Below are 26348 nucleotides of genomic sequence, written 5' to 3' on the forward strand. Positions count from 1 at the left end.
GGTTTGGACTGACAGCGATAATCAGGGTTCGTTTGGTTTGGACTTACAGCTATAATCAGGGTTCGTTTGGTTTGGACGGACAGCTATAATCAGGGTTTGTTTGGTTTGGACTGACAGCTATAATCAGGGTTAGATTGGTTTGCACTGACAGCGATAATCAGGGTTAGATTGGTTTGGACTGACAGCGATAATCAGGGTTCGTTTGGTTTGGACTGACAGCTATAATCAGGGTTAGATTGGTTTGGACTGACAGCTATAATCAGGGTTAGATTGGTTTGGACTGACAGCTATAATCAGGGTTCGTTTGGTTTGGACTGACAGCTATAATCAGGGTTCGTTTGGTTTGGACTGACAGCTATAATCAGGGTTCGTTTGGTTTGGACTGACAGCTATAATCAGGGTTCGTTTGGTTTGGACTGACAGCTATAATCAGGGTTAGATTGGTTTGGACTGACAGCTATAATCAGGGTTAGATTGGTTTGGACTGACAGCTATAATCAGGGTTCGTTTGGTTTGGACTGACAGCTATAATCAGGGTTCGTTTGGTTTGGACTGACAGCTATAATCAGGGTTCGTTTGGTTTGGACTGACAGCTATAATCAGGGTTTGTTTGGTTTGGACTGACAGCTATAATCAGGGTTCGTTTGTTTTGGACTGACAGCTATAATCAGGGTTCGTTTGGTTTGGACTGACAGCTATAATCAGGGTTAGATTGGTTTGGACTGACAGCTATAATCAGGGTTGGATTGGTTTGGACCGACAGCTATAATCAAGGGTTCGTTTGGTTTGGACCGACAGCTATAATCAGGGTTAGATTGGTTTGCACTGACAGCGTAAAATCAGGGTTAGATTGGTTTGGACTGACAGCGATAATCAGGGTTCGTTTGGTTTGGACTGACAGCTATAATCAGGGTTAGATTGGTTTGGTCTGACAGCTATAATCAGGGTTTGTTTGGTTTGGACTGACAGCTATAATCAGGGTTCGTTTGGTTTGGACTGACAGCTATAATCAGGGTTCGTTTGGTTTGGACCGATAGCTATAATCAGGGTTGGATTGGTTTGGACTGACAGCTATAATCAGGGTTCGTTTGGTTTGGACTGACAGCTATAATCAGGGTTCGTTTGGTTTGGATTTACAGCTATAATCAGGGTTAGATTGGTTTGGACTGACAGCTATAATCAGGGTTCGTTTGGTTTGGACTGACAGCTATAATCAGGGTTGGATTGGTTTGGACTGACAGCTATAATCAGGGTTCGTTTGGTTTGGACTGACAGCTATAATCAGGGTTAGATTGGTTTGCACTGACAGCGATAATCAGGGTTAGATTGGTTTGGACTGACAGCTATAATCAGGGTTCGTTTGGTTTGGACTGACAGCTATAATCAGGGTTAGATTGGTTTGGACTGACAGCTATAATCAGGGTTTATTTGGTTTGGACTGACAGCTATAATCAGGGTTCGTTTGGTTTGGACTGACAGCTATAATCAGGGTTTGTTTGGTTTGGACTGACAGCTATAATCAGGGTTAGATTGGTTTGGACTCACAGCTATAATCAGGGTTCGTTTGGTTTGGACCGACAGCTATAATCAGGGTTTGTTTGGTTTGGACTGACCGCTATAATCAGGGTTCGTTTGGTTTGGACTGACAGCTATAATCAGGGTTCGTTTGGTTTGGACGGACAGCTATAATCAGGGTTCGTTTGGTTTGGACTGACAGCTATAATCAGGGCTAGATTGGTTTGCACTGACAGCGATAATCAGGGTTAGATTGGTTTGGACTGACAGCGATAATCAGGGTTCGTTTGGTTTGGACTGACAGCTATAATCAGGGTTAGATTGGTTTGGACTGACAGCTATAATCAGGGTTTGTTTGGTTTGGACTGACAGCTATAATCAGGGTTCGTTTGGTTTGGACTTACAGCTATAATCAGGGTTCGTTTGGTTTGGACTGACAGCTATAATCAGGGTTCGTTTGGTTTGGACTGACAGCTATAATCAGGGTTAGATTGGTTTGCACCGACAGCGATAATCAGGGTTAGATTGGTTTGGACTGACAGCGATAATCAGGGTTCGATTGGTTTGGACTGACAGCTATAATCAGGGTTCGATTGGTTTGGACTGACAGCTATAATCAGGGTTAGTTTGGTTTGGACTGACAGCTATAATCAGGGTTCGTTTGGTTTGGACTGACAGCTATAATCAGGGTTCGTTTGGTTTGGACGTGACAGCTATAATCAGGGTTCGATTGGTTTGGACTGACAGCTATAATCAGGGTTAGATTGGTTTGGACTGACAGCTATAATCAGGGTTAGATTGGTTTGGACTGACAGCTATAATCAGGGTTCGTTTGGTTTGGACTGACAGCTATAATCAGGGTTCGTTTGGTTTGGACTGACAGCTATAATCAGGGTTCGTTTGGTTTGGACTGACAGCTATAATCAGGGTTCGTTTGGTTTGGACTGACAGCTATAATCAGGGTTAGATTGGTTTGGACTGACAGCTATAATCAGGGTTAGATTGGTTTGGACTGACAGCTATAATCAGGGTTAGATTGGTTTGGACTGACAGCTATAATCAGGGTTAGATTGGTTTGGACTGACAGCTATAATCAGGGTTCGTTTGGTTTGGACTGACAGCTTTAATCAGGGTTAGATTGGTTTGGACTGACAGCTATAATCAGGGTTAGATTGGTTTGGACTGACAGCTATAATCAGGGTTAGATTGGTTTGGACTGACAGCTATAATCAGGGTTCGTTTGGTTTGGACTGACAGCTTTAATCAGGGTTAGATTGGTTTGGACTGACAGCTATAATCAGGGTTAGATTGGTTTGGACTAACTCGGAATTCCAAGTCGGAATTCTTCCTAGAGCTCTGACTTACCGACCTGAAGATCACTGATATGTTAGGATTTGACCTCGTCCCCCCGTCTCCCGTCACCCCCGAGTTCCCAGTTGTCTTGAAAGCACCATGACCATCTGATGCAAGTACCATCAGTCAAGTAAGTATCATAGCTCAAGTTTTAGCTCAAGTTTTCAAATATAGTATGGTCTGAGAAGAACAGTATTGGCAGGCCAGGCATATAGCCATGTGCTGTGATAATGTATTAGACCTACTGCACTCGTTCCCACAGACTGTTTTTACTACAACATTTGGGAGGCCCACAGTGATCCGGTACGGAGTGGAGCCTCCGACCACATTTTGGGATCAAACATAAATTGGCTCTTAGAGTGGTTGCATTACATTCTTGACGGACAGGTGGTGTCAGGGGCTACGTCTGGGATGGGAGGAGAGGTGTGTATGTTTGTCTTCCCAGCTGTGCTGAGGGTCATAAGGCACCCCCACTCCACTGCCCCCCCTCCTTTAGTAATGACAGGCATTTAGCAGGATGACTGTGTGTGCGTGTGTGCGTTCAGGGGAAGTTCAACAGGTGGAGATGAGGGGAAAGGGGGTGGGGGGGACAGGGAGAAGAGAGGAGTCAGAAGAGAGGGAGGGAGGAGGTGGGACAGAGGAGAGGGGGAGACAGTGGGACAGAGGAGAGGGGGAGACAGTGGGACAGAGAGGAGAAGGGGGAGAGGAATAGGGGGGATACTGAGTAAAGGGGGGGACGACACACAACAGAACAGACAGGGAAGAAGGGGGAAATAGAGGATAAGAGGGGTGACTTCATAGTCATAGCACTCTAGTTGACTACAGGCATCTCCAGTCAATGTTAAGAGTTGAGATAATGGGTTAGAATGGATATTGGTGTAACCATGGACTCTGCTGTATAACCTCTTCAGTCCAATTAATAGCGTTTTGTACTCAATTGTTCTTAATAGGCCTTCACTTGATTTTAAGTCGGGCATCTTTCTAACGATTTCTTATATTTGAGAGGCAGGATATCCCAATGTCTCCTGTTTAAAGGCAATGTGTTATTTTGTTCTAACACCATTTCTGTGAATCCTTTAAAAACATGCATCTGAATGTCCTGTGTGGCTCACTGGGTAGATCATGCTTGCATCGCCAGGGTTGTGGGTTTGATACCCACGGGGGTCCAGTATGAAGAAAGTTTGTTTTGACATCACTCATTATCTCGTAATTTACTCTCTCTCTCCTTCTCTCTCTCTTTGACTCTGATAACCTTAGGAATCCTGCCTTCTCAGCTGTCGCTACTGGTGTCCCTTAGCTAGCCGGTTTAGCCTCCCTCTCCTCTCTTCCCCACTTTCCCCCCCTCCTTCAACCCCTCCTCTTCCCTTTTACCTCCCCTCCCCTTTCTTCCCTTTACCCCTCCCTCCCTACCTCCTTCTCCTCCCCTGTTCTCCAGCAGACTCTGGTCTGGTGGTCTAGATAGACTAGCAGGCTGAGTGGTCTGTATGTGGAGCCTGTCTAAATTTGGTAATGCGTAGATGTGAGGAGGGTAGTGTCAGTTTTGGTCTGTAGAGACTGGGGGGGACACCTGCTGGGACAGGACCGTAGGGCTCTTGTCAAAAGTAGTGCACTATGAAGGGAATAGGATAACATTTGGGATGCAGACCAGGGCCTCCATCTGGCTGCTTGTCTGTTCTGCCTTCGCCCCCTGGCAAGCATTGTCTCTCTCTCGCTCTCCCTGTCTCGCTATCTCTCTCTTCTCTCCCTTTCTGTCATGCTAAATGGCTCTCAGCTCTGCCCAGTGACCACCCACCCACACACACACACACACACACACACACACACACACACACACACACACACACACACACACACACACACACACTGCATTAATGGAGAACCCTGCCTTTGTGTTCTGTCTCAAACCCCACATCGTGCTTCATTACTGATTAATGGAATCTTTTTTTCTCTCTCTCTCTCTCTCTCCCACACACTCCTCTGTAGTTGGTGGTTCCGATGCTGCTGGTTTTCTTTCTTTCCGCCCCCTTACCGCGGACTGACGTTCAGATCAATCCGTCAATGATTTAATCTATCAAAGCTGTCAAGGCAGAATGACTATCTGAGGTCAGGATGGGTGTTCTAGCCCAGTATATTAGTGGCATCAGTGTCACTGTGTATATTATTATTATAAGATGTATTATTTTGACAGGAAAGTCATACTGAGACGAGGGTGAGCCCTATATAAATACATCCAACACATACGATATACAAACTTACAAAACATATTAAGAAAAACAGACACATTTATCAACATAGAGATCTCTGATCATTACTCCGAACTGACCAAGGGGGGACCAGAACATCTCATTTCAGAGATCTCTGGAAGTTGTTCCACATAAAGGACACAAAAAAACTCAAATCAGCTTTACCCAACTATGTGGAGACGGAAGGGGCCTCCAGTGATATCCGAGCCTGAGACCGGGTTTGGTTATTTGTAAATATATATTGAATTAATGATGATTGAAACATAAGACGTTTCTTGCATGAGTGCTTTGTAGATAAACACAAGAAAATGCGTCTCTCTCCTTAAATACAATGAGGCCAAACCCACTTTTTTTTACCCAACACAATAGTGAGTTCTAGAACCATCACCAGTAATAAACCTAAGGGCTCAATGGAAAACAGCATCTAACGGTTTAAGTGTACATGTAGATGCTGCTGTTCGGTCCCATGTGGCTCAGTTGGTAGAGCATGGTGTTTGCAATGCCAGAGTTGTGGGTTTGATTCCCACGGGGGACCAGTACGGAATAAAAAATAATAATAATATGTATGAAATGTATGCATTCACTACTGTAAGTTGCTCTGGATAAGAGCGTCTGCTAAATGACTTAAATGTAAATAATATCCCCAGAATCTAAAATATACATAAAAGTGGCCTGGACAATATCCTTCCTGTTATCAAAAGTCAGACAAGTTGTGTTTCTGTAAAATAAACCGACATTGAACTTCAACTTCTTCACCAGCTCAGTGACAGATTTTTTAAATGACCGGTTTTCATCAAGCCAGATACCAACATATTTGTAGGAAGGAACCCGCTCAATTTATGTACTGTTCAAACTAGTCATTACAAATGTATTTACATCTGAGTTATGGGACCTAGAAAAAAACATGCATTTTGTTTTGTTTGCATTTAGTGCTAACTTCAGATCCAACAGCAACCTCTGCAGTGGTTGAAAATCAAATGTGAAAAGGCTTGGCCAACGGATGGAGTAATGGAATACAACACTGTATCATCTGCATAGAAATGAATATATCTTTCTTTTTTTACAGCATTACCAATGTTATTTATATAGATTGTAAACAGTAGTGGGCCGAGTATGGAACCTTGGGGTACCCCTTTACGTAACTCAAGGAACTCAGATTTGACCCATCTACCTTAACTGCATGAATTGTGTCATTAATATAAATATGAAACCATCTGAAAGCATCAGTACCCAACCCTATGGAGGACAGCTTATTCAGCAGAATAACATGGTCTACAGTATCAGAAGCTTTTGACAAGTCTACAAACATGGCAGCACAATCCTTTCTATCATCTAAGGCATTTTGCAATACCATTTACAACAAGCATGGCAGCTGTAGTGGTATGTTTAGGTCTGAATCTGGATTGATTAACATTAAGAATACCATTTACAGATAAAAAATAATGTAGCTGTTTGTTGACCAATGATTCTAGGATTTTCGCAAGACAGGGGAGTCTGAAAATTGTTTGGTAATTGTCAAGATCACTACTATCCCCGCCCTTATGGAGTGGTAGCACAAAAGCTGCTTTCCACACTTCTGGAATATTTCCTGATACTGAAGTTAAAATAGAAATGTGTGTTAGAGAGGCAGCAGTGAGGGGCTCTGCATAATTAAGCAAAGACGGGTCCAAATTGTCAGCCCCTAATGACTTCTTGGTGTCAATAGCTAATAATGCGGCAAGAACTTTAGTTTCTGTGAGTTAAAAACTCTGAATAACATTTCCCAAGTCACGTGAGGTTGACTGATCATTCATCGAGGCAACGGGAGGCTATATGTGGGATGAACAGTCAACTGAATGGCCAAGACCAGTTTGAGCACCATTTCTTTCAAATAGGAAACCTGCTGAGATAAAATGCTGAGTAAAAGCCTCACAAATCGTAATTTTTTCAGTAATGATGCAGGAGTCTAAAATGACTTGCTTAGGCAGGGAAGTAGAGGAATTACCCCGCCTTGGTGAATTAACGGGTTTCCAGAATTTAGAGGGATCACTAACAGAGTCTGCCATAGGGCTAAGGAAGTAGTTTGATTTGGCCTGTTTAACCGATGCGGTGCGCCTATTTCTCAATTGCTTAAATAGCTGCCAATCAGCTAACGAGACAGTTTTTCTAGCCTTGGCCCAGGCTTGATTTCTTATCAAGTAGAGGTCTGAGAGTACAGGAGAATACCATGGATTAGTTCAGTTTTTGACTCTGAGTTGCTTGAAAGGGGCATGTTTATCGGCCAGAGAGGTAAAAATGGCTGATAAAAATTGAAGTGCCAAAACAGGGTCTGGTGTGCAGCTAGTATAAAAAAGCTCTGAACAATATAAATCATGAAGGAATGCATGGGGCAATGTTTTTTTTTACATTTCTCTTCACAATTATACGAGGGGTCAGAGTTTTTCTATTTGGTATCTCTAATTCAAGCAATAGGACAGTGGTCCCTGATATAATTTACAAAAACACCACTAGCCAAATACTTATGGGGACGGTTAGTTAAGATAAGGTCAATCTATGAGGAGTTTGCTACGTTTTTTTACATTCATCCGAGTGGGATTCATTATCAGCTGAGCCTAGTTGAACTCAAGACAGATATTGTTAAACTGATCTGAGGCATAAGCCAATCAAGATTTAGATCTCCTAACACAGCCAGTTCAGATAGCAGAAAGGGTTTTAAATAATCAGAAATAATACCAACAGCCTCCGCCGAAGCGACTTGCGGGGAGGTAGACCGCAGCAATAAATATATGCATAATTTGGCTTATGGCCACTTTTATAACCAACAGCTCACACATTTTGGGGACAGAGATGCTAAGAGAGCATGATGCCATAAGAGAAGATCTTACATAAATAGCCACCCCTCCCAATTTATTTATTACAACAGATACAGGCACAGACACAGAGCAGCACAGTAATGCTGTAACAAGGTTATAGATGTGATGGGTCACTTCGGGTGTTGCCAGTCATTCTGACCTGTCAGAGCGGCCGGGGAAAGAAAACACTGACCAGTCTGCACTTTTGAAGGGAGTGCTTAAGGCTTCACTTTAGATTAGAGCATTTGTTTGTTTGTTTATGTTTGTTTATGTTTATTAAGAGGTTCTTTATCAGTGTGGGACGGGGTTCAAGTTGGGGTTTGTTGGTGCGATCGGGCATTGTCAGTGAAGCACAGTCTCTGTCTGTTTGTTTGAGAGAGAATATTAATGAATCCCTTTTTTGTCTCCCTCTCTTTCTCTTTTTATCTCTTTCTCCCCCTATCTTCCCCTCTCCCCCTCTCTCTCTACCTTTCCCTCTACCTCCCTCCCTCCCAGACTTTCACAGCTTGGTGTAACTCCCACTTGAGGAAGGCAGGGACACAGATCGAGAACATAGAGGATGACTTCAGGAATGGCCTCAAGCTCATGCTGCTGCTGGAGGTCATCTCAGGTGGGTCTGACTCTTAAGTCACTTTAAGTCACTGCAAAGTCACTCTAAAAAGTCACATTATGTCACTGTTAAGTCATTTAAGTCACTATTAAGTCTCTGGCAAGTCATTTAAGTCACAGTGGAGTGGAGTCACTCTTAAGTCACTCTTAAGCCACTTAAAGTCACTGTAAGTCACTGCTAAGCCACCGTTGAGTCACTTTAAGATGGTATCGGGTCAAATACAGCAGCATCTGAGCTGAAATGAATGGAGAATGGCACAGACCTCTCTTAATTGAGTAATACTTCACCAATCGTTTTGTGTTGCAGAGAGAAGTTTAAAGTGATTTTTTATTGTATACAGGTGAGAGACTGCCCAAACCTGACAAAGGCAAGATGCGTTTCCACAAGATCGCCAACGTGAACAAAGCCCTGGACTTCATCTGCAGCAAGGGAGTCAAGCTGGTGTCCATCGGAGCTGAGGGTGACACTTAATTTTTTATTTATCCTTTATTTGTAGTTCTAGAGTCCCATTTACCAAAGGAGTTTATATACTTGTTAAAGCATAGAGTGAGGTATTATATCTGAGAGACAACTGATCAGTAGGCCAGCATAGACTGAGTTTTGGCCTGTGCTCCATGTTGCCATGGTTTCTGATGGGGCTCTGTGATTGAATTGCAGAGATCGTCGACGGTAACACGAAGATGACCCTGGGAATGATCTGGACCATCATCCTGCGCTTCGCCATCCAGGACATCTCCGTGGAAGGTCAGTGTGTGTGTGTGTGTGTGTGTGTGTGTGTGTGTGTGTGTGTGTGTGTGTGTGGATGGGTCGGCGTGCGTGTATATGCAGGCGTGGACTTGGAAAAGGTTACTCTTGGATCTGAAACATGGTCCTTCAATTCATCTTAAAAAATAGTTTTTTGCAACTTTGTTACCAAACATTTCTCCTCAGTTCCACCCGTCATAAACTCATAAACACTAACTCCAAACCAATGCACACACTGAACATAAACACAGTTGAACTGTACGTACACTAAGTCTACATAGACTTACAGAGCTATCAGACGCACAGTAGCACTGTCTATTCATACGCTATACATTAACATTGTGACTATACACACTTTAAAAATGCTGGGTTAAAAGCAACCCAATTTGGGTAAATATTGGACAGAACACACGTTCGGTTATTTTGACCCAGTCAGTTGTTGCTTTCTTCAAGTTGGGTTGTTAATGCTGGGTTATTGAACTATGATCCACCGGGTCAAATCAGAAGACTGGAGGTGTGGTTTAGTAGGGACATGGTTTTCAGATTATGGCTTTCAACATATGTTGGCAGTACAGAGACAGAACAGATGAACCGGAATGACATTTACTCTAAAGGGTGGTCAAAAATAACTATCTGAAGGACACGCCCCTACTAAGCCACACCTCCAGTTTTTTTTATCTGACCCGGTGGATCGTTGCACAGTAACCCAACTGGCCGGGTCCAAAATAACCCAACGTGTGTTCTGTCCACTCTTTACCCAGAGCTGGGTTGTTTTTAACACAGCATTTTGTTTTTGAGTGCATGCACTATACAACATTATACATATGCCTGCCACTAACATATCAAACATATCAAAATAACACATGAATTCCACACACATTCATAAAGGTGTCATAGGCTCACGGTGTAGACACATTCTACATGTGGCACACTCAAAATACTATGACTCTTATAGCAGAACCACTTTGCTACTGTATAGCCTACGCTCAGTCTAATACAGACTGTTAACACATTCATATTACTCAAATATTACTCAAGCCTCAGTTACATACACACTTTGCATATGCTCCACACACACACACACACGCGCACACGCACACAAATGCATACAAACGCACACAGGTCACTAAGCTCGACACCTTCACAGCACAGGGTTACCGGAGCATATTTAGCCTCCTCCTTTAGGATAACACTCTCTCCCCCTGCCTCCCCTGCCTTCCCCCCTCTCCCCCCATCTCTCCTCTTTCTCCCCCCATGCAGAGACCTCTGCTAAGGAGGGTCTTCTTCTGTGGTGCCAGAGGAAGACTGCCCCCTACAGGAACGTTAACGTTCAGAACTTCCACATCAGGTGAGCACTGGGCGCCACCCTGTGGTCATCTCTGTCTTACTTTGATCTTTCACTTGCTTTAAACTTACCTCCAACATTTTCCTTGTCCTAATGCTTTTCCTCTCCTCTCTTGTATTCTGTCTTCTCCTCTTGCTCTTTGATCTCCTCTCATCTCTCTTTCCATCTATATTTTCCTCATCATCCCTCCTTTTTCCCTCCCTCCCTTTGGGTCCTCCTCACCTCCTCTCCTGTCCTCCATTGGGTGACTGATTCAGTTGGAAGGATGGCCTGGCACTGTGTGCCCTGATCCACAGACACAGACCTGACCTCATTGACTACTCCAAACTGAAAAAGGTGCCCCCCCCTTCCCCTCTTAGAGTCCACTAGGGTTAACACCAGTCTCTTCCCCTCTTAGAGTCCACTAGGGTCAACACCAGTCCCTTCCCCTCTTAGAGTCCACTAGGGTCAACACCAGTCATCTTCCCCTCTTAGAGTCCACTACGGTTAACACCAGTCTCTTCCCCTCTTAGAGTCCACTAGGGTCAACACCAGTCTCTTCCCCTCTTAGAGTCCACTAGGGTCAACACCAGTCTCTTCCCCTCTTAGAGTCCACTAGGGTCAACACCAGTCCCTTCCCCTCTTAGAGTCCACTAGGGTCAACACCAGTCCCTTCCCCTCTTAGAGTCCACTAGGGTCAACACCAGTCCCTTCCCCTCTTAGAGTCCACTAGGGTCAACACCAGTCCCTTCCCCTCTTAGAGTCCACTAGGGTTAACACCAGTCTCTTCCCCTCTTAGAGTCCACTAGGGTCAACACCAGTCAGTCCACTAGGGTCAACACCAGTCCCTTCCCCTCTTAGAGTCCACTAGGGTCAACACCAGTCAGTCCACTAGGGTCAACACCAGTCCCTTCCCCTCTTAGAGTCCACTAGGGTCAACACCAGTCCCTTCCCCTCTTAGAGTCCACTAGGGTCAACACCAGTCCCTTCCCCTCTTAGAGTCCACTAGGGTCAACACCAGTCTCTTCCCCTCTTAGAGTCCACTAGGGTCAATCAGTCCACTAGGTCAACACCAGTCTCTTCCCCTCTTAGAGTCCACTAGGGTCAACACCAGTCCCTTCCCCTCTTAGAGTCCACTAGGGTCAACACCAGTCCCTTCCCCTCTTAGAGTCCACTAGGGTCAACACCAGTCCCTTCCCCTCTTAGAGTCCACTAGGGCAAAGTCCACTAGGGTCAACACCAGTCCCTTCCCCTCTTAGAGTCCACTAGGGTCAACACCAGTCCCTTCCCCTCTTAGAGTCCACTAGGGTCAACACCAGTCCCTTCCCCTCTTAGAGTCCACTAGGGTCAACACCAGTCCCTTCCCCTCTTAGAGTACACATCAGTCCACTAGGGTCAACACCAGTCTCTTCCCCTCTTAGAGTCCACTAGGGTCAACACCAGTCTCTTCCCCTCTTAGAGTCCACTAGGGTCAACACCAGTCAGTCCACTAGGGTCAACACCAGTCTCTTCCCCTCTTAGAGTCCACTAGGGTCAACACCAGTCCCTTCCCCTCTTAGAGTCCACTAGGGTCAACACCAGTCATAGCCTCTTACTATTTTCTATCATTTCTCTATACCTCTATTACCCTTTATCTTGTTTTCTGTAGAACTCTTATTATCTATAAGTCATATATATATATATATATATATATGCCATTTAGCGGGCGCTTTCTTGCATGTGCATATGTTTTGTATGGGTGGCCCCAGTGGGTATTAAACCAACAACCCCTGGCCTATATCTTTCTCTCTATGTGTCTGTGTGTGTGTTCCTAACAGGATGACCCCATCGGTAACCTCAACACTGCCTTCGAGGTGGCTGAGAAGTACCTGGACATCCCCAAGATGCTCGACGCTGAAGGTGAGTACATTTTTTATGTCAAGGAAATGTTCAACCCTAGCATTCGTCTCTGCCGACTCTCTGCAGCAGTGGTGGCTGGTGGCACTTTAACTGGGGAGGACGGGCTCACAGTAATGGCTGGAACGGATTTAATGGAATGGTCTCAAACACATCAAACACCTGGTTTCCATGTCACCTGGAGTATTTACATTGACATCCCCGTTTTTACACTGCTGCTACTCTCTGTTTATTATCTATGCATAGTCACTTTACCCCTACCTACATGTACACATTACCTCGACTAACCTGTACCCCCGCACATTGACTTGGTACCGACCCCCTGTATATAGCCTCTTTATTGTTATTTCGTGTTACTTTTTATTGTTATTTTTTACTTTAATTTTATTTAGTAAATCTTTTCTTAACTCTATTTCTTGAACTGCATTGTTGGTTAAGGGCTTGTAAGTAAGCATTTCACGGTAAGGTCTACACCTGTTGTATTCAGCGCATGTGACAAATAAAATGTGATTTGATTTGATACCATTCCATTAAGTCTATTCCAGCCATTATTATGAGCTGTCCTCCCTTCACCAGCCTCCTCTGCTCCCCAGTGATTTCGCTGGAGTTGTATTGTCTCAGTTAATTTCATGTCTCTGAGCTCTTCTCCCTGTCTGTCACCCCTCAGACATTGTGAACACCCCCAAGCCTGATGAGAAGGCCATCATGACCTACGTGTCCTGCTTCTACCATGCCTTCGCTGGCGCTGAGCAGGTAACTCACACCTTCCACTGTCTCTGCTGGTCCCATGGGAGAAACAAGTAACAGCACCTGCATTTTATTCAGCAAGATCTAAGATCCACTACTGACTCTGTCTAAACTTGTCTCGGTCTCTCACCCCCATTACTCTCTCGCTCTCTCTCTCTCTCTCTCTCTCTCTCTCTCTTTGTCTCTCTCTCTATCTTTGTCTCTTTGTCTCTCTTTGTCTCTCTTTGTCTCTCTCTATCTTTGTCTCTCTCTCTCTTTGTCTCTCTCTTTGTCTCTCTCTTTGTCTCTCTCTTTGTCTCTCTTTGTCTCTCTCTTTGTCTCTCTCTTTGTCTCTCTCTTTGTCTCTCTTTGTCTCTGTCTCTTTGTCCCTCTCTCTCTCTCTTTCTCTCTTTGTCTCTTTCTCTATCTCTTTGTCTCTCTTTGTCACTTTGTCTCTCTTTGTCTCTCTCTTTGTCTCTCTCTCTGTCTCTTTGTCTCTCTCTCTCTCTCTCTCTTTTTGTCTCTGTCTCTCTGTCTCTCTGTCTCTGTCTCAGGCTGAGACGGCAGCTAACAGGATCTGTAAAGTGCTGGCTGTGAACCAGGAGAATGAGAAACTCATGGAGGAGTATGAGAAGCTGGCCAGTGAGGTGAGTGTTAATGTTACATTCCAAAGCCCATCCAAAGAAGCATCGCTATGCACCTTCTTATGATAAACAGTATGAGATGTAACCTCTCAAAGGCCTAGTTCACACTGCAGAAAAACTCATCCAAAATATCTGTTGTGTTAAAAGTGTTATATATGAGCTGTACAACCTGTCTGAACTAGGTGATCTTAAGTAAAAACTCAACAAACCAACTCTTCTTTAACCACACCTCTGACCTTTAACCACTTGACCTCTGACCTCTCCCTAGCTGCTGGAGTGGATCCGCAAAACCATCCCGTGGCTGGAGAACCGCACGGCGGAGCATCACATGAGAGCCATGCAGCAGAAGCTGGAGGACTTCAGGGACTACCGCCGCATCCACAAGCCGCCCCGCGTCCAGGAGAAGTGTCAGCTGGAGATCAACTTCAACACCCTGCAGACCAAGCTGAGGCTGAGCAACAGGCCCGCCTTCATGCCCTCCGAGGGGAAGATGGTCTCGGTAGGTGACGTCACACATCACGTCCACGTGGCACTGTAGCCCTGGCATCGTCATATTCAGCCCAGGTTATTCAGGAAACCACAGCTAATCTACAGTGGTGGTGGAGTTTTGAGAATAACCTCCCAGATATCTGACTGTTCCACCAACCTCACAACACCAGGTATAGTCAACCACTTATGGTAGAACTGCTCTTCATTCCACAGGCCAGGACTAAGAGAGATAAAGATTTGACCATGCCCTACCTATGCAAATCAATCAACAAAACAAGTCCTGTAAATTTACATATTGTCATGAATTGCATTGATTTGAACTTAAATGTTTTATTATGTATGTATTTATTTGTATGTGTTTGACTCACATGTGGATATCGGTAAAAACTTAAACTTGAATATAAATACAATATCAATACAAAGTGGACATTAGTTATGACACCTTATCAGCCAACTAACCACCCATGTTCTACCTCTCCTCTCCTCCACTCTCCTCCCCCAGGACATAGCCAATGCCTGGAAGGGTCTGGAGCAGGTGGAGAAGGGATATGAGGAATGGCTTCTTACTGAGATCAGACGTCTGGAGAGACTGGACCACCTGGCTGAGAAGTTCAAACAGAAGTGTTCCCTGCACCAGTCCTGGACCTCAGGTAATAACAGAGAGAGGGAGAGAGAGAGATGGAGAGGGGACGGGGAGAGGAGAGGTAGAGAGATGGAGAGAAAGAGAGAAGGAGAGAGATAGAAGGGGAAATAGAGAGAGAAAGAGAGAAGGGGAGAACAACTGCGTCGGCCTCTGTGATGGAGTATAAACTGTGTGTGTGTCCAGGTAAGGAGGAGCTGCTGTCCATGAAGGACTATGAGTCGGCCTCTCTGATGGAGTATAAACTGTGTGTGTGTCCAGGTAAGGAGGAGCTGCTGTCCATGAAGGACTATGAGTCTGCCTCTCTGATGGAGTATAAACTGTGTGTGTGTGTCCAGGTAAGGAGGAGCTGCTGTCCATGAAGGACTATGAGTCTGCCTCTCTGATGGAGTATAAACTGTGTGTGTGTCCAGGTAAGGAGGAGCTGCTGTCCATGAAGGACTATGAGTCGGCCTCTCTGATGGAGTATAAACTGTGTGTGTGTCCAGGTAAGGAGGAGCTGCTGTCCATGAAGGACTACGAGTCTGCCTCTCTGATGGAGTATAAACTGTGTGTGTGTGTCCAGGTAAGGAGGAGCTGCTGTCCATGAAGGACTACGAGTCGGCCTCTCTGATGGAGTATAAACTGTGTGTGTGTCCAGGTAAGGAGGAGCTGCTGTCCATGAAGGACTATGAGTCGGCCTCTCTGATGGAGTATAAACTGTGTGTGTGTCCAGGTAAGGAGGAGCTGCTGTCCATGAAGGACTACGAGTCGGCCTCTCTGATGGAGTATAAACTGTGTGTGTGTCCAGGTAAGGAGGAGCTGCTGTCCATGAAGGACTACGAGTCGGCCTCTCTGATGGAGTATAAACTGTGTGTGTGTCCAGGTAAGGAGGAGCTGCTGTCCATGAAGGACTATGAGTCTGCCTCTGTGATGGAGTATAAACTGTGTGTGTGTCCAGGTAAGGAGGAGCTGCTGTCCATGAAGGACTATGAGTCGGCCTCTCTGATGGAGTATAAACTGTGTGTGTGTCCAGGTAAGGAGGAGCTGCTGTCCATGAAGGACTATGAGTCGGCCTCTCTGATGGAGTATAAACTGTGTGTGTGTGTCCAGGTAAGGAGGAGCTGCTGTCCATGAAGGACTATGAGTCGGCCTCTCTGATGGAGTATAAACTGTGTGTGTGTCCAGGTAAGGAGGAGCTGCTGTCCATGAAGGACTATGAGTCGGCCTCTCTGATGGAGTATAAACTGTGTGTGTGTCCAGGTAAGGAGGAGCTGCTGTCCATGAAGGACTATGAGTCGGCCTCTCTGATGGAGTATAAACTGTGTGTGTGTCCAGGTAAGGAGGAGCTGCTGTCCATGAAGGACTATGAGTCGGCCTCTCTGATGGAGATCAGGGCTCTGATGAGGAAACACGAGGCCTTTGAGTCTGACCTGGCCGCCCACCAGGACAGAGTGGAGCAGATCGCTGCCATCGCACAGGAGCTCAAGTAAGGAGGGGAGGAGGGAGGGATGATGAGAGGGAGGTGTAGAAGAACGGAGGAGGAAGAAGTGATAAGCGTAGTAAAGTTAAAGAAAAAGGGATAGAAGTGTGTAATAGAAGACGTGACAGTGATCAGAGTGTTCCTCTCCCAGTGAGATGAACTACCATGATGTGATAGTGATCAGAGTGTTCCTCTCCCAGTGAGATGAACTACCATGATGTGATAGTGATCAGAGTGTTCCTCTCCCAGTGAGATGAACTACCATGATGTGATAGTGATCAGAGTGTTCCTCTCCCAGTGAGATGAACTACCATGATGTGATAGTGATCAGAGTGTTCCTCTCCCAGTGAGCTGGACTTCCATGACGTGATCAAATCAAATGTATTTATAAAGCCCTTCTTACATCAGCTGCTATCTCAAAGTGCTGTACAGAAACCCAGCCTAAAACCCCAAACAGCAAGCAATGTAGGTGTAGAAGCACGGTGGCAAGGAGTAACTCCCTAGAAAGGCCAGAACCTGGGAAGAAACCTAGAGCGGAACCAGGCTATGAGGGGTGGCCAGTCCTCTTCTGGCTGTGCCGGGTGGAGATTATAACAGAACATGGCCAAGATGTTCAAATGTAGATGACCAGCAGGGTCAAATAATAATAACCACAGTGGTTGTCGAGGGTGCAACAGGCCAGCACCTCAGGAGTAAATGTCAGTTGGCTTTTCATAGCCGATCATTCAGAGTATCTCTACCGTTCCTGCTGTCTCTAGAGAGTTGAAAACAGCAGGTCTGGGACAGGTAGCACGTCCGGTGAACAGGTCAGGGTTCCATAGCCGCAGGCAGAACAGTTGAAACTGGAGGAGCAGCATGGCCAGGTGGACTGGGGACAGCAAGGTGTCATCAGGCCAGGTAGTCCTGAGGCATGGTCCTAGGGCTCAGGTCCTCTGAGTGAGAGAGAGAAAGAAAGAAAGAAAGAAAGAAAGAAAGAAAGAAAGAAAGAAAGAAAGAAAGAAAGAAAGAAAGAAAGAAAGAAAGAGAGAGAATTAGAGAGAGCATACTTAAATTCACACAGGACACTGGATAAGACAGGAGAAATACTCCAGATATAACAGACTGACCCTAGCCCCCCGACACATAAACTACTGCAGCATAAATACTGGAGGCTGAGACAGGAGGGGTCGGGAGACACTGTGACCCATCCGACGATACCCCCGGACAGGGCCAAACAGGCAGGATATAACCCCACCCACTTTGCCAAAGCACAGCCCCCACACCACTAGAGGGATATCTTCAACCACCAACTTACCATCCTGAGACAAGGCCGAGTATAGCCCACAAAGATCTCCGCCACGGCACAACCCAAGGGGGGGCGCCAACCCAGACAGGAAGATCACGTCAGTGACTCAACCCACTCAAGTGACGGACCCTTCCTAGGGACGGCATGGAAAAGCACCAGTAAGCCAGTGACTCAGCCCCTGTAATAGGGTTAGAGGCAGAGAATCCCAGTGGAGAGAGGGGAACCAGCCAGGCAGAGACAGCAAGGGCGGTTCGTTGCTCCAGTGCCTTTCCGTTCACCTTCACACTCCTGGGCCAGACTACACTCAATCATAGGACCTACTGAAGAGATGAGTCTTCAATAAAGACTTAAAGGTTGAGACTGAGTCTGCGTCTCTCACATGGGTAGGCAGACCATTCCATAAAAATGGAGTTCTATAGGAGAAAGCCCTGCCTCCAGCTGTTTGCTTAGAAATTCTAGGGACAGTTAGGAGGCCTGCGTCTTGTGACCGTAGTGTATGTGTAGGTATGTACAGCAGGACCAAATCGGAAAGATAGGTAGGAGCAAGCCCATGTAATGCTTTGTAGGTTAGCAGTAAAACCTTGAAATCAGCCCTTGCCTTAACAGGAAGCCAGTGTAGAGAGGATAGCACTGGAGTAATATGATACATTTTTGGGGTTCTAGTCAAGATTCTAGCAGCCGTCTTAGCACTATTTATTTAGTGCTTTATCCGGGTAGCCAGAAAGTAGAGCATTCAGTAGTCTAACCTAGAAGTGACACAAAAGCATGGATTATTTTTTTCTGCATCATTTTTGGACAGAAAGTTTCAGATTTTTGCAATGTTACGTAGATGGAAAAAAGCTGTCCTTGAAACAGTCTTGATATGTTCGTCAAAAGAGAGATCAGGGTCCAGAGTAACGCAGAGGTCCTTCACAGTTTTATTTGAGACAACTGTACAACCATCAAGGTTAATTGTCAGATTCAACAGAAGATCTCTTTGTTTCTTGGGACCTAGAACTAACATCTCTGTTTTTTCCGAGTTTAAAAGTAAAACATTTGCAGCCATCCACTTCCTTATGTCTGAAACACAGGCTTCCAGCGAGGGCAATTTTGGGGCTTCACCATGTTTCATCGAAATGTACAGATGTGTGTCATCTGCATAGCAGTGAAAGTTAACATTATGTTTCTGAATGACATCACCAAGAGGTAAAATATATAGTGAAAACAATAGTGGTCCTAAAATGGAACCTTGAGGAACACGGAAATTTACAGTTGACTTGTCAGAGGACAAACCATCCACAGAGACAAACTGATATCTTTCCGACAGATAAGATCTAAACCAGGCCAGAACTTGTCCGTGTAGACCAATTTGGGTTTCCAATCTCTCCAAAAGAATGTGGTGATCGATGGTATCAAAAGCAGCACTAAGGTCTAGGAGCACGAGGACAGATGCAGAGCCTCAGTCTGACGCCATTAAAAGGTAATTTACCACCTTCACAAGTGCAGTCTCAGTGCTGTGATGGGGTCTAAAACCAGACTGAAGTGTTTCGTATACATTGTTTGTCTTCAGGAAGGCAGTGAGTTCCTGCGCAACAGCTTTTTCCAGTTTTTTTGAGAGAATGGGAGATTAGATATAGGCCGATAGTTTTTTATATTTTCTGGGTCAAGGTTTGGCTTTTTCAAGAGAGACTTTATTACTGCCACTTTTTGTGAGTTTGGTACACATCCAGTGGATAAAGAGACGTTTATTATGTTCAACATAGGAGGGCCAAGCACAGGAAGCAGCTCTTTCAGTAGTTTAGTTGGAATAGGGTCCAGTATGCAGCTTGAAGGTTTAGAGGCCATGATTATTTTCATCATTGTGTCAAGAGATATAGTACTAAAACACTTTAGTGTCTCCCTTGATCCTAGGTCCTGGCAGAGTTGTGCAGACTCAGGACAACTGAGCTTTGGAGGAATACGCAGATTTAAAGAGGAGTCCGTAATTTGCTTTCTAACGATCATGATCTTTTCCTAAAAGAAGTTAATGAATTTATCACTGCTGAAGTGAAAGCCATCCTCTCTTGGGGAATGCTGCTTTTTAGTTAGCTTTCCGACAGTATCAAAAATACATTTTGGATTGTTCTTATTTTCGTCAATAAAGTTTGAAAAATAGGATGATTGAGCAGCAGTGAGGGCTCTTCGATGCTGCACGGTACTGTCTTTCCAAGCTAGTCGGAAGACTTCCAGTTTGGTGTAGCGCCATTTCCGTTCCAATTTTCTGGAAGCTTGCTTCAGAGCTCGGGTATTTTCTGTATACCAGGGAGGTAGTTTCTTATGACAAATGTTTTTGGTTTTTAGGGGTGCGACTGCATCTAGGGTATTGCGCAAGGTTAAATTGAGTTCCTCAGTTAGGTGGTTAACTGATTTTTGTACTCTGACGTCCTTGGGTAGGCGGAGGGAGTCTGGAAGGGCATCTAGGAATCTTTGGGTTGTCCCAGAATTTATAGCACGACTTTTGATGATCCTTGGTTGGGGTCTGAGCAGATTATTTGTTGCGATTGCAAACGTAATAAAATGGTGGTCCGATAGTCCAGGATTATGAGGAAAAACATTAAGGCCCACAACATTTATTCCACGGGACAAAACTTGGTCCAGGATATGACTGTGGCAGTGAGTAGGTCCGGAGACATGTTGGACAAAACCCACTGAGTCGATGATGGCTCCGAAAGCCTTTTGGAGTGGGTCTGTGGACTTTTTCATGTGAATATTAACTTCTCTGGGCAAGGTGGTACGTGACCGTCCCACACTATTCAACCGCCAGTGAAATAGCATGGCGCGAAATACAAAACAGCAAAAATATCATAATTTCAATTTCTCAAACATACGACTATTTTACACCATTTTAAAGATACACTTCTCCTTAATGTAACCACATTGTCCGATTTCAAAAAGGCTTTACAGCGAAAGCAAAACATTAGATTATGTTAGGAGAGTACATAGACAAAAATAATCACACAGCCATTTTCCAAGCAAGGAGATATGTCACAAAAACCCAAAACACAGCTAAATGAAGCACTAACCTTTGACGATCTTCATCAGATGACACTCCTAGGACATCATGTTACACAATACATGTATGTTTTGTTTCGATAAAGTTCATATTTATATCCAAAAATAGCATTTTACATTGGCGCGTGATGTTCAGAAAATGTATTCCCACCAAAACCACCGGTGAATGAGCACATCAATTTACAAAAATACTCCTCATAAACGTTGACAAAATACATAACAATTATTTAAAGAATTATAGATACACTACTCCTTGATGCAACTGCTGTGTCAGATTTTAAAATAGGTTTTCGGCGAAAGCACATTTTTCAATATTCTGAGTACATAGCTCGCCATCAAAGCAAGCTATACAGACACCCGCCAAGTTCTGGGGTCACCTAAACTCAGAATTAGTATTATAAATATTCTCTTACCTTTGCTAATCTACGTCAGAATGCACTCCCAGGACTGCTACTTCCACAAGAAATGTTGTTTTTGTTCGAAATAATCCATATTTATGTCCAAATACCTCCGTTTTGTTTGTGCATTCAGGTCACTATCCAAAGGCATAATGCGCGATCGCAATTCGAGACACGAAAAGTCAAAATGTTCCATTACCGTTAGTAGAAGCATGTCAAACATTGTTTACAATCAATCTTTATGGTATTTTTAACATAAAAATGCGATAATATTCCAACCGGACAATAGCGTATTCATTCCAGGAGAAAAAGAAGGAGGGGCGCGCTATCGGGCTCGCGCATCACCAAGTCCTTTGTCCATAGGCAGTCCACTCATTGACTGAGCTCCTATTCTCTGCCCGGTTACAGGAGAATGATGAAAAAACTTTCTGAAGGCTTTTGACAGCCAATGGAAGCCTTAGGAAGTGCAACGTGACCCCACAGACACTGTAGTTTCGATAGGGATTCAAAAGAAGAACTACAATTCTTAGATCTCCCACTTCCTGGTTGGATTTCTCTCAGGTTTTTGCATGCCATATGAGTTCTGTTATACTCACAGACATCATTCAAACAGTTTTAGAAACATCAGAGTGTTTTCTATCCAAATCTACTAATAATATGCATATTCTAGTTTCTGGGCCAGAGTAGTAACCAGTTTAATTTGGGTACGTTTTTCATCCGGCCGTGAAAATACTACACTTTAAGAAGTTAAAGTCACCAAAAATTTGAATATTATCTGCCATGACTACAAGGTCCGATAGGAATTCAGGGAACTCAGTGAGGAACTCTGTATACAGCGCAGGAGGCCAGTAAACAGTAGCTATAAAAAGTGATTGAGTAGGCTGCGTAGATTTCATGACTAGAAGCTCAAAAGACGAATAAGTCATTTTTTGGGGGAAAATTGAAATTTGCTATCATAAATGTTAGCAACACCTCCACCTTTGCGGGATGCGCGGGGGATATGTTAACTAGTGTAACCAGGAGGTGAGGCCTCATTTGACACAGTAAATTCATCAGGCTTAAGCCATGTTTCAGTTAGGCCAATCACATCAAGATTATGATCAGTGATTAGTTCATTGACTATAACTGCCTTGGAAGTGAGGGATCTAACATTAAGTAGCCCTATGTTGAGATGTGAGGAATCACAATCTCTTTCAATAATGGCAGGAATGGAGGAGGTCTTTATTCCAGTGAGATTGCTAAGGTGAACACCGCCATGTTTAGTTTTGCCCAACCTAGGTCGAGGCACAGACACGGTCTCAATGGGGATAGCTGAGCTGACTACGCTGGCTGTGCTAGTGACAGACTCCACTAAGCTGGCAGGCTGGCTAACAGCCTGCTGCCTGGCCTGCACCCTATCTCATTGTGGAGCTAGGGAAGTTAGAGCCCTGTCTATGTTTGTAGATAAGATGAGAGCATTCCTGATCAGAGTGTTCCTCTCCCAGTGAGATGAACTACCATGACGTGATCAGTGATAGTGATCAGAGTGTTCCTCTCCCAGTGAGCTGGACTACCATGATGCGTCCTCAGTGAACACCCGCTGCCAGGGCATCTGTGACCAGTGGGACAACCTGGGTACCCTCACCCAGAAGAGAAGAGACTCTCTGGAGGTACTCACTCACTCACTCACTCACTCACTCACTCACTCGCTCCACACACACACACACAGTGGGACAACCTGGGTACCCTCACCCAGAAGAGGCTACAGGAGGTTCTCTGCACTACACACTATAGTCATATTTATTATGCCACATAGCAGATACTCTTATCAAAACCAACTTACCGAACAGCAGGTACATACACTTTTAGTTGGAGAATGTGATCCCAGCAGGAATTGAACCCTCAACCAACTGAGCCACCATGAGCCAGGAGTTTTTCTAACTATGTGGCCCTTCTGATAACAACTAGTGGTAACAACTAGTGGTAACAACTAGAGGTAACAACTAGTGGTAACAACTAGTGTTAACAACTAGTGATAACAACTAGAGGTAACAACTAGTGGTAACAACTAGAGGTAACAACTAGTGGTAACAACTAGAGGTAACAACTAGTGGTAACAACTAGAGGTAACAACTGGTGGTAACAACTAGTGGTAACAACTAGTGGTAACAACGGGTGGTAACAACTGGTGATAACAACTGGTGGTAACAACTAGTGGTAACAACTAGTGATAACAACTAGAGGTAACAACTAGTGGTAACAACTAGAGGTAACAACTAGTGGTAACAACTAGAGGTAACAACTAGTGATAACAACTAGAGGTAACAACTAGTGGTAACAACTAGAGGTAACAACTAGTGGTAACAACTAGTGGTAACAACTAGTGGTAACAACGGGTGGTAACAACTGGTGATAACAACTGGTGGTAACAACTAGTGGTAACAACTAGAGGTAACAACTAGTGATAACAACTAGAGGTAACAACTGGTGGTAACAACTAGTGGTAACAACTAGAGGTAACAACTAGTGATAACAACTAGAGGTAACAACTGGTGATAACAACTAGTGGTAACAACTGGTGATAACAACTAGTGATAACAACTAGTGATAACAACTAGTGATAACAACTAGTGATAACAACGGGTGGTAACAACTAGTGATAACAACAGGTGGTAACAACTGGTGATAACAACTAGTGATAACAACTAGTGATAACAACGGGTGGTAACAACTGGTGATAACAACTAGTGGTAACAACTAGTGGTAACAACTAGTGGTAACAACTAGAGGTAACAACTAGTGGTAACAACTAGTGGTAACAACGGGTGATAACAACTGGTGGTAACAACTAGTGATAACAACTGGTGATAACAACTAGTGATAACAACTAGTGGTAACAACTAGAGGTAACAACTGGTGGTAACAACTGGTGATAACAACTGGTGATAACAACTGGTGGTAACAACTGGTGATAACAACTAGTGGTAACAACTAGTGGTAACAACTAGTGGTAACAACTAGAGGTAACAACTAGAGGTAACAACTAGTGGTAACAACTAGTGATAACAACTGGTGATAACAACTAGTGATAACAACTAGTGGTAACAACTGGTGGTAACAACTGGTGATAACAACTGGTGATAACAACTGGTGGTAACAACTGGTGATAACAACTAGTGGTAACAACTAGAGGTAACAACTAGTGGTAACAACTGGTGGTAACAACTGGTGGTAACAACTGGTGGTAACAACTGGTGGTAACAACTGGTGGTAACAACTGGTGATAACAACTGGTGGTAACAACTGGTGGTAACAACTAGTGGTAACAACTGGTGGTAACAACTAGTGGTAACAACTAGAGGTAACAACTAGAGGTAACAACTAGAGGTAACAACTAGTGGTAACAACTGGTGATAACAACTAGTGATAACAACTAGTGGTAACAACTGGTGATAACAACTAGTGATAACAACTAGTGATAACAACTAGTGATAACAACTAGTGGTAACAACTAGTTGGGGTCATGTCAAGCTATTACATGTATTACAGGGACTACTTAGTCAAGTTACTAGTATTAGCTGCAGTTGTAGTAGTAGTGATGGCTTACTGTGTACTGATGTTAAATGTTGTCCTGGTCTTTCCCAGCGTGTGTAGAAACCTGGAGTTATAGTAGGAGTAGTAGTAATATTATATGTTTCCCAGCGTGTGGAGAAACCTGCCGTTATAGTAGTAGTAGTAGTAATATTATGTGTTTCCCAGCGTGTGGAGAAACCTGGAGTTATAGTAGGAGTAGTAGTAATATTATGTGTTTCCCAGCGTGTGGAGAAACTGTGGGAGACCATCGACCAGCTTTACCTGGAGTTCGCGAAGAGGGCGGCGCCCTTCAACAACTGGATGGATGGAGCCATGGAGGATCTGCAGGACATGTTCATCGTCCACAGCACCGAGGAGATCCATGTATGTGTGTGCGTGTGTGTCGGTCTGTGTGTCTGTGTGTGTGTCTGCATGTGCGTGTGTGTGTGCGTACAATACATACTGTAACATTAACTGTGTGATGGACTCTCCTCTCTCTCTCTATCACTACTTCCCACTGTATCCCTCCATTCTCACTCCTTTTCTCCTCCTCTCTTCCTCTCATCCCCCTCTCCTCTCCAGTCTCTGATCACAGCCCATGACCAGTTCAAGGCCACCCTGCCAGAGGCTGATAAGGAGCGCATGGCCACCATGGGCATCCAGAGTGAGATCGTAAAGATCGCTCAGACCTACGGCATCAAGCTGTCAGGAGTCAACCCCTACACCAACCTCTCACCCCAGGATATCACCAACAAGTGGGAGACCGTGAGTACAACACTACTATAGTATAGTAGTAGTATTGGAGTAGTATAGTAGTAGTAGCGGTATTGTAGTAGTATAATAGTAGTAGTAGTAGTAGTAGCAGTAGTAGTAGTAGTAGTAGTCGTAGTAGTGTTATTGTTGTAGTAGTAGTCGTAGTAGTGTTATTGTTGTAGTAATAGTGGAAGTAGTAGTAGTAGTAGTAGTGTTATTGTCGTAGTAATAGTGGTAGTAGTAGTAGCAGCAGAAGTAGTAGTAGTAGTGGTATTGTTGTAGTAGTAGCAATAGTGGTAGTAGTAGTCGTAGTAGTGTTATTGTTGTAGTAGTAGCAATAGTGGTAGTAGTAGTCGTAGTAGTGTTATTGTTGTAGTAGTAGCAATAGTGGTAGTAGTAGTCATAGTAGTGTTATTGTTGTAGTAATAGTGGTAGTAGTAGTAGTAGTAGCAGCAGAAGTAGTAGTAGTAGTGTTATTGTTGTAGTAGTAGCAATAGTGGTAGTAGTAGTCGTAGTAGTGTTATTGTTGTAGTAGTAGCAATAGTGGTAGTAGTAGTCATAGTAGTGTTATTGTTGTAGTAATAGTGGTAGTAGTAGTAGCAGCAGAAGTAGTAGTAGTAGTGGTATTGTAGTGTAGTAGTAGTAGTAGTAGTAGTAGTAGTGGTGGTGGTAGTAATAGTAGTAGTATAGTAGTAGTAGTAGTGTTGTCACGGGTGTCGTAGGCATTGGACCAAAACGCAGCGGGAATATGTATACTCATCTTCTTTTTTTATTGAAGAAGGAAAACAAAAGAAACACGTATACAAAAAACAACAAATGACACTAAACAGTCCTGTCATGTGCACAAACACAA

The 26348-nt window shown here is 44.2% G+C and overlaps 1 protein-coding gene across 1 annotated transcript in view; it reads left to right on the forward strand.

Annotated features, from left to right (window-relative positions):
- The window catches only part of actn3b (actinin alpha 3b), a 57029-nt gene that overhangs the window by 23873 nt on the left and 6808 nt on the right, over positions 1-26348 (forward strand). The window contains exons 2-15 of the mRNA XM_014156256.2: positions 8438-8552; positions 8893-9012; positions 9210-9296; positions 10557-10644; positions 10899-10977; positions 12438-12519; positions 13184-13269; positions 13797-13889; positions 14155-14385; positions 14878-15025; positions 16333-16483; positions 22731-22839; positions 24986-25126; positions 25325-25507. Of these exons, the coding sequence (XP_014011731.1) occupies positions 8438-8552; positions 8893-9012; positions 9210-9296; positions 10557-10644; positions 10899-10977; positions 12438-12519; positions 13184-13269; positions 13797-13889; positions 14155-14385; positions 14878-15025; positions 16333-16483; positions 22731-22839; positions 24986-25126; positions 25325-25507 (1713 nt within the window). The remainder of the gene's footprint in view (positions 1-8437; positions 8553-8892; positions 9013-9209; positions 9297-10556; positions 10645-10898; positions 10978-12437; positions 12520-13183; positions 13270-13796; positions 13890-14154; positions 14386-14877; positions 15026-16332; positions 16484-22730; positions 22840-24985; positions 25127-25324; positions 25508-26348) is intronic.

This window comes from Salmo salar, chromosome ssa18 (assembly GCF_905237065.1).
Source record: "Salmo salar chromosome ssa18, Ssal_v3.1, whole genome shotgun sequence".
NCBI classification, from domain to species: domain Eukaryota; kingdom Metazoa; phylum Chordata; class Actinopteri; order Salmoniformes; family Salmonidae; genus Salmo; species Salmo salar.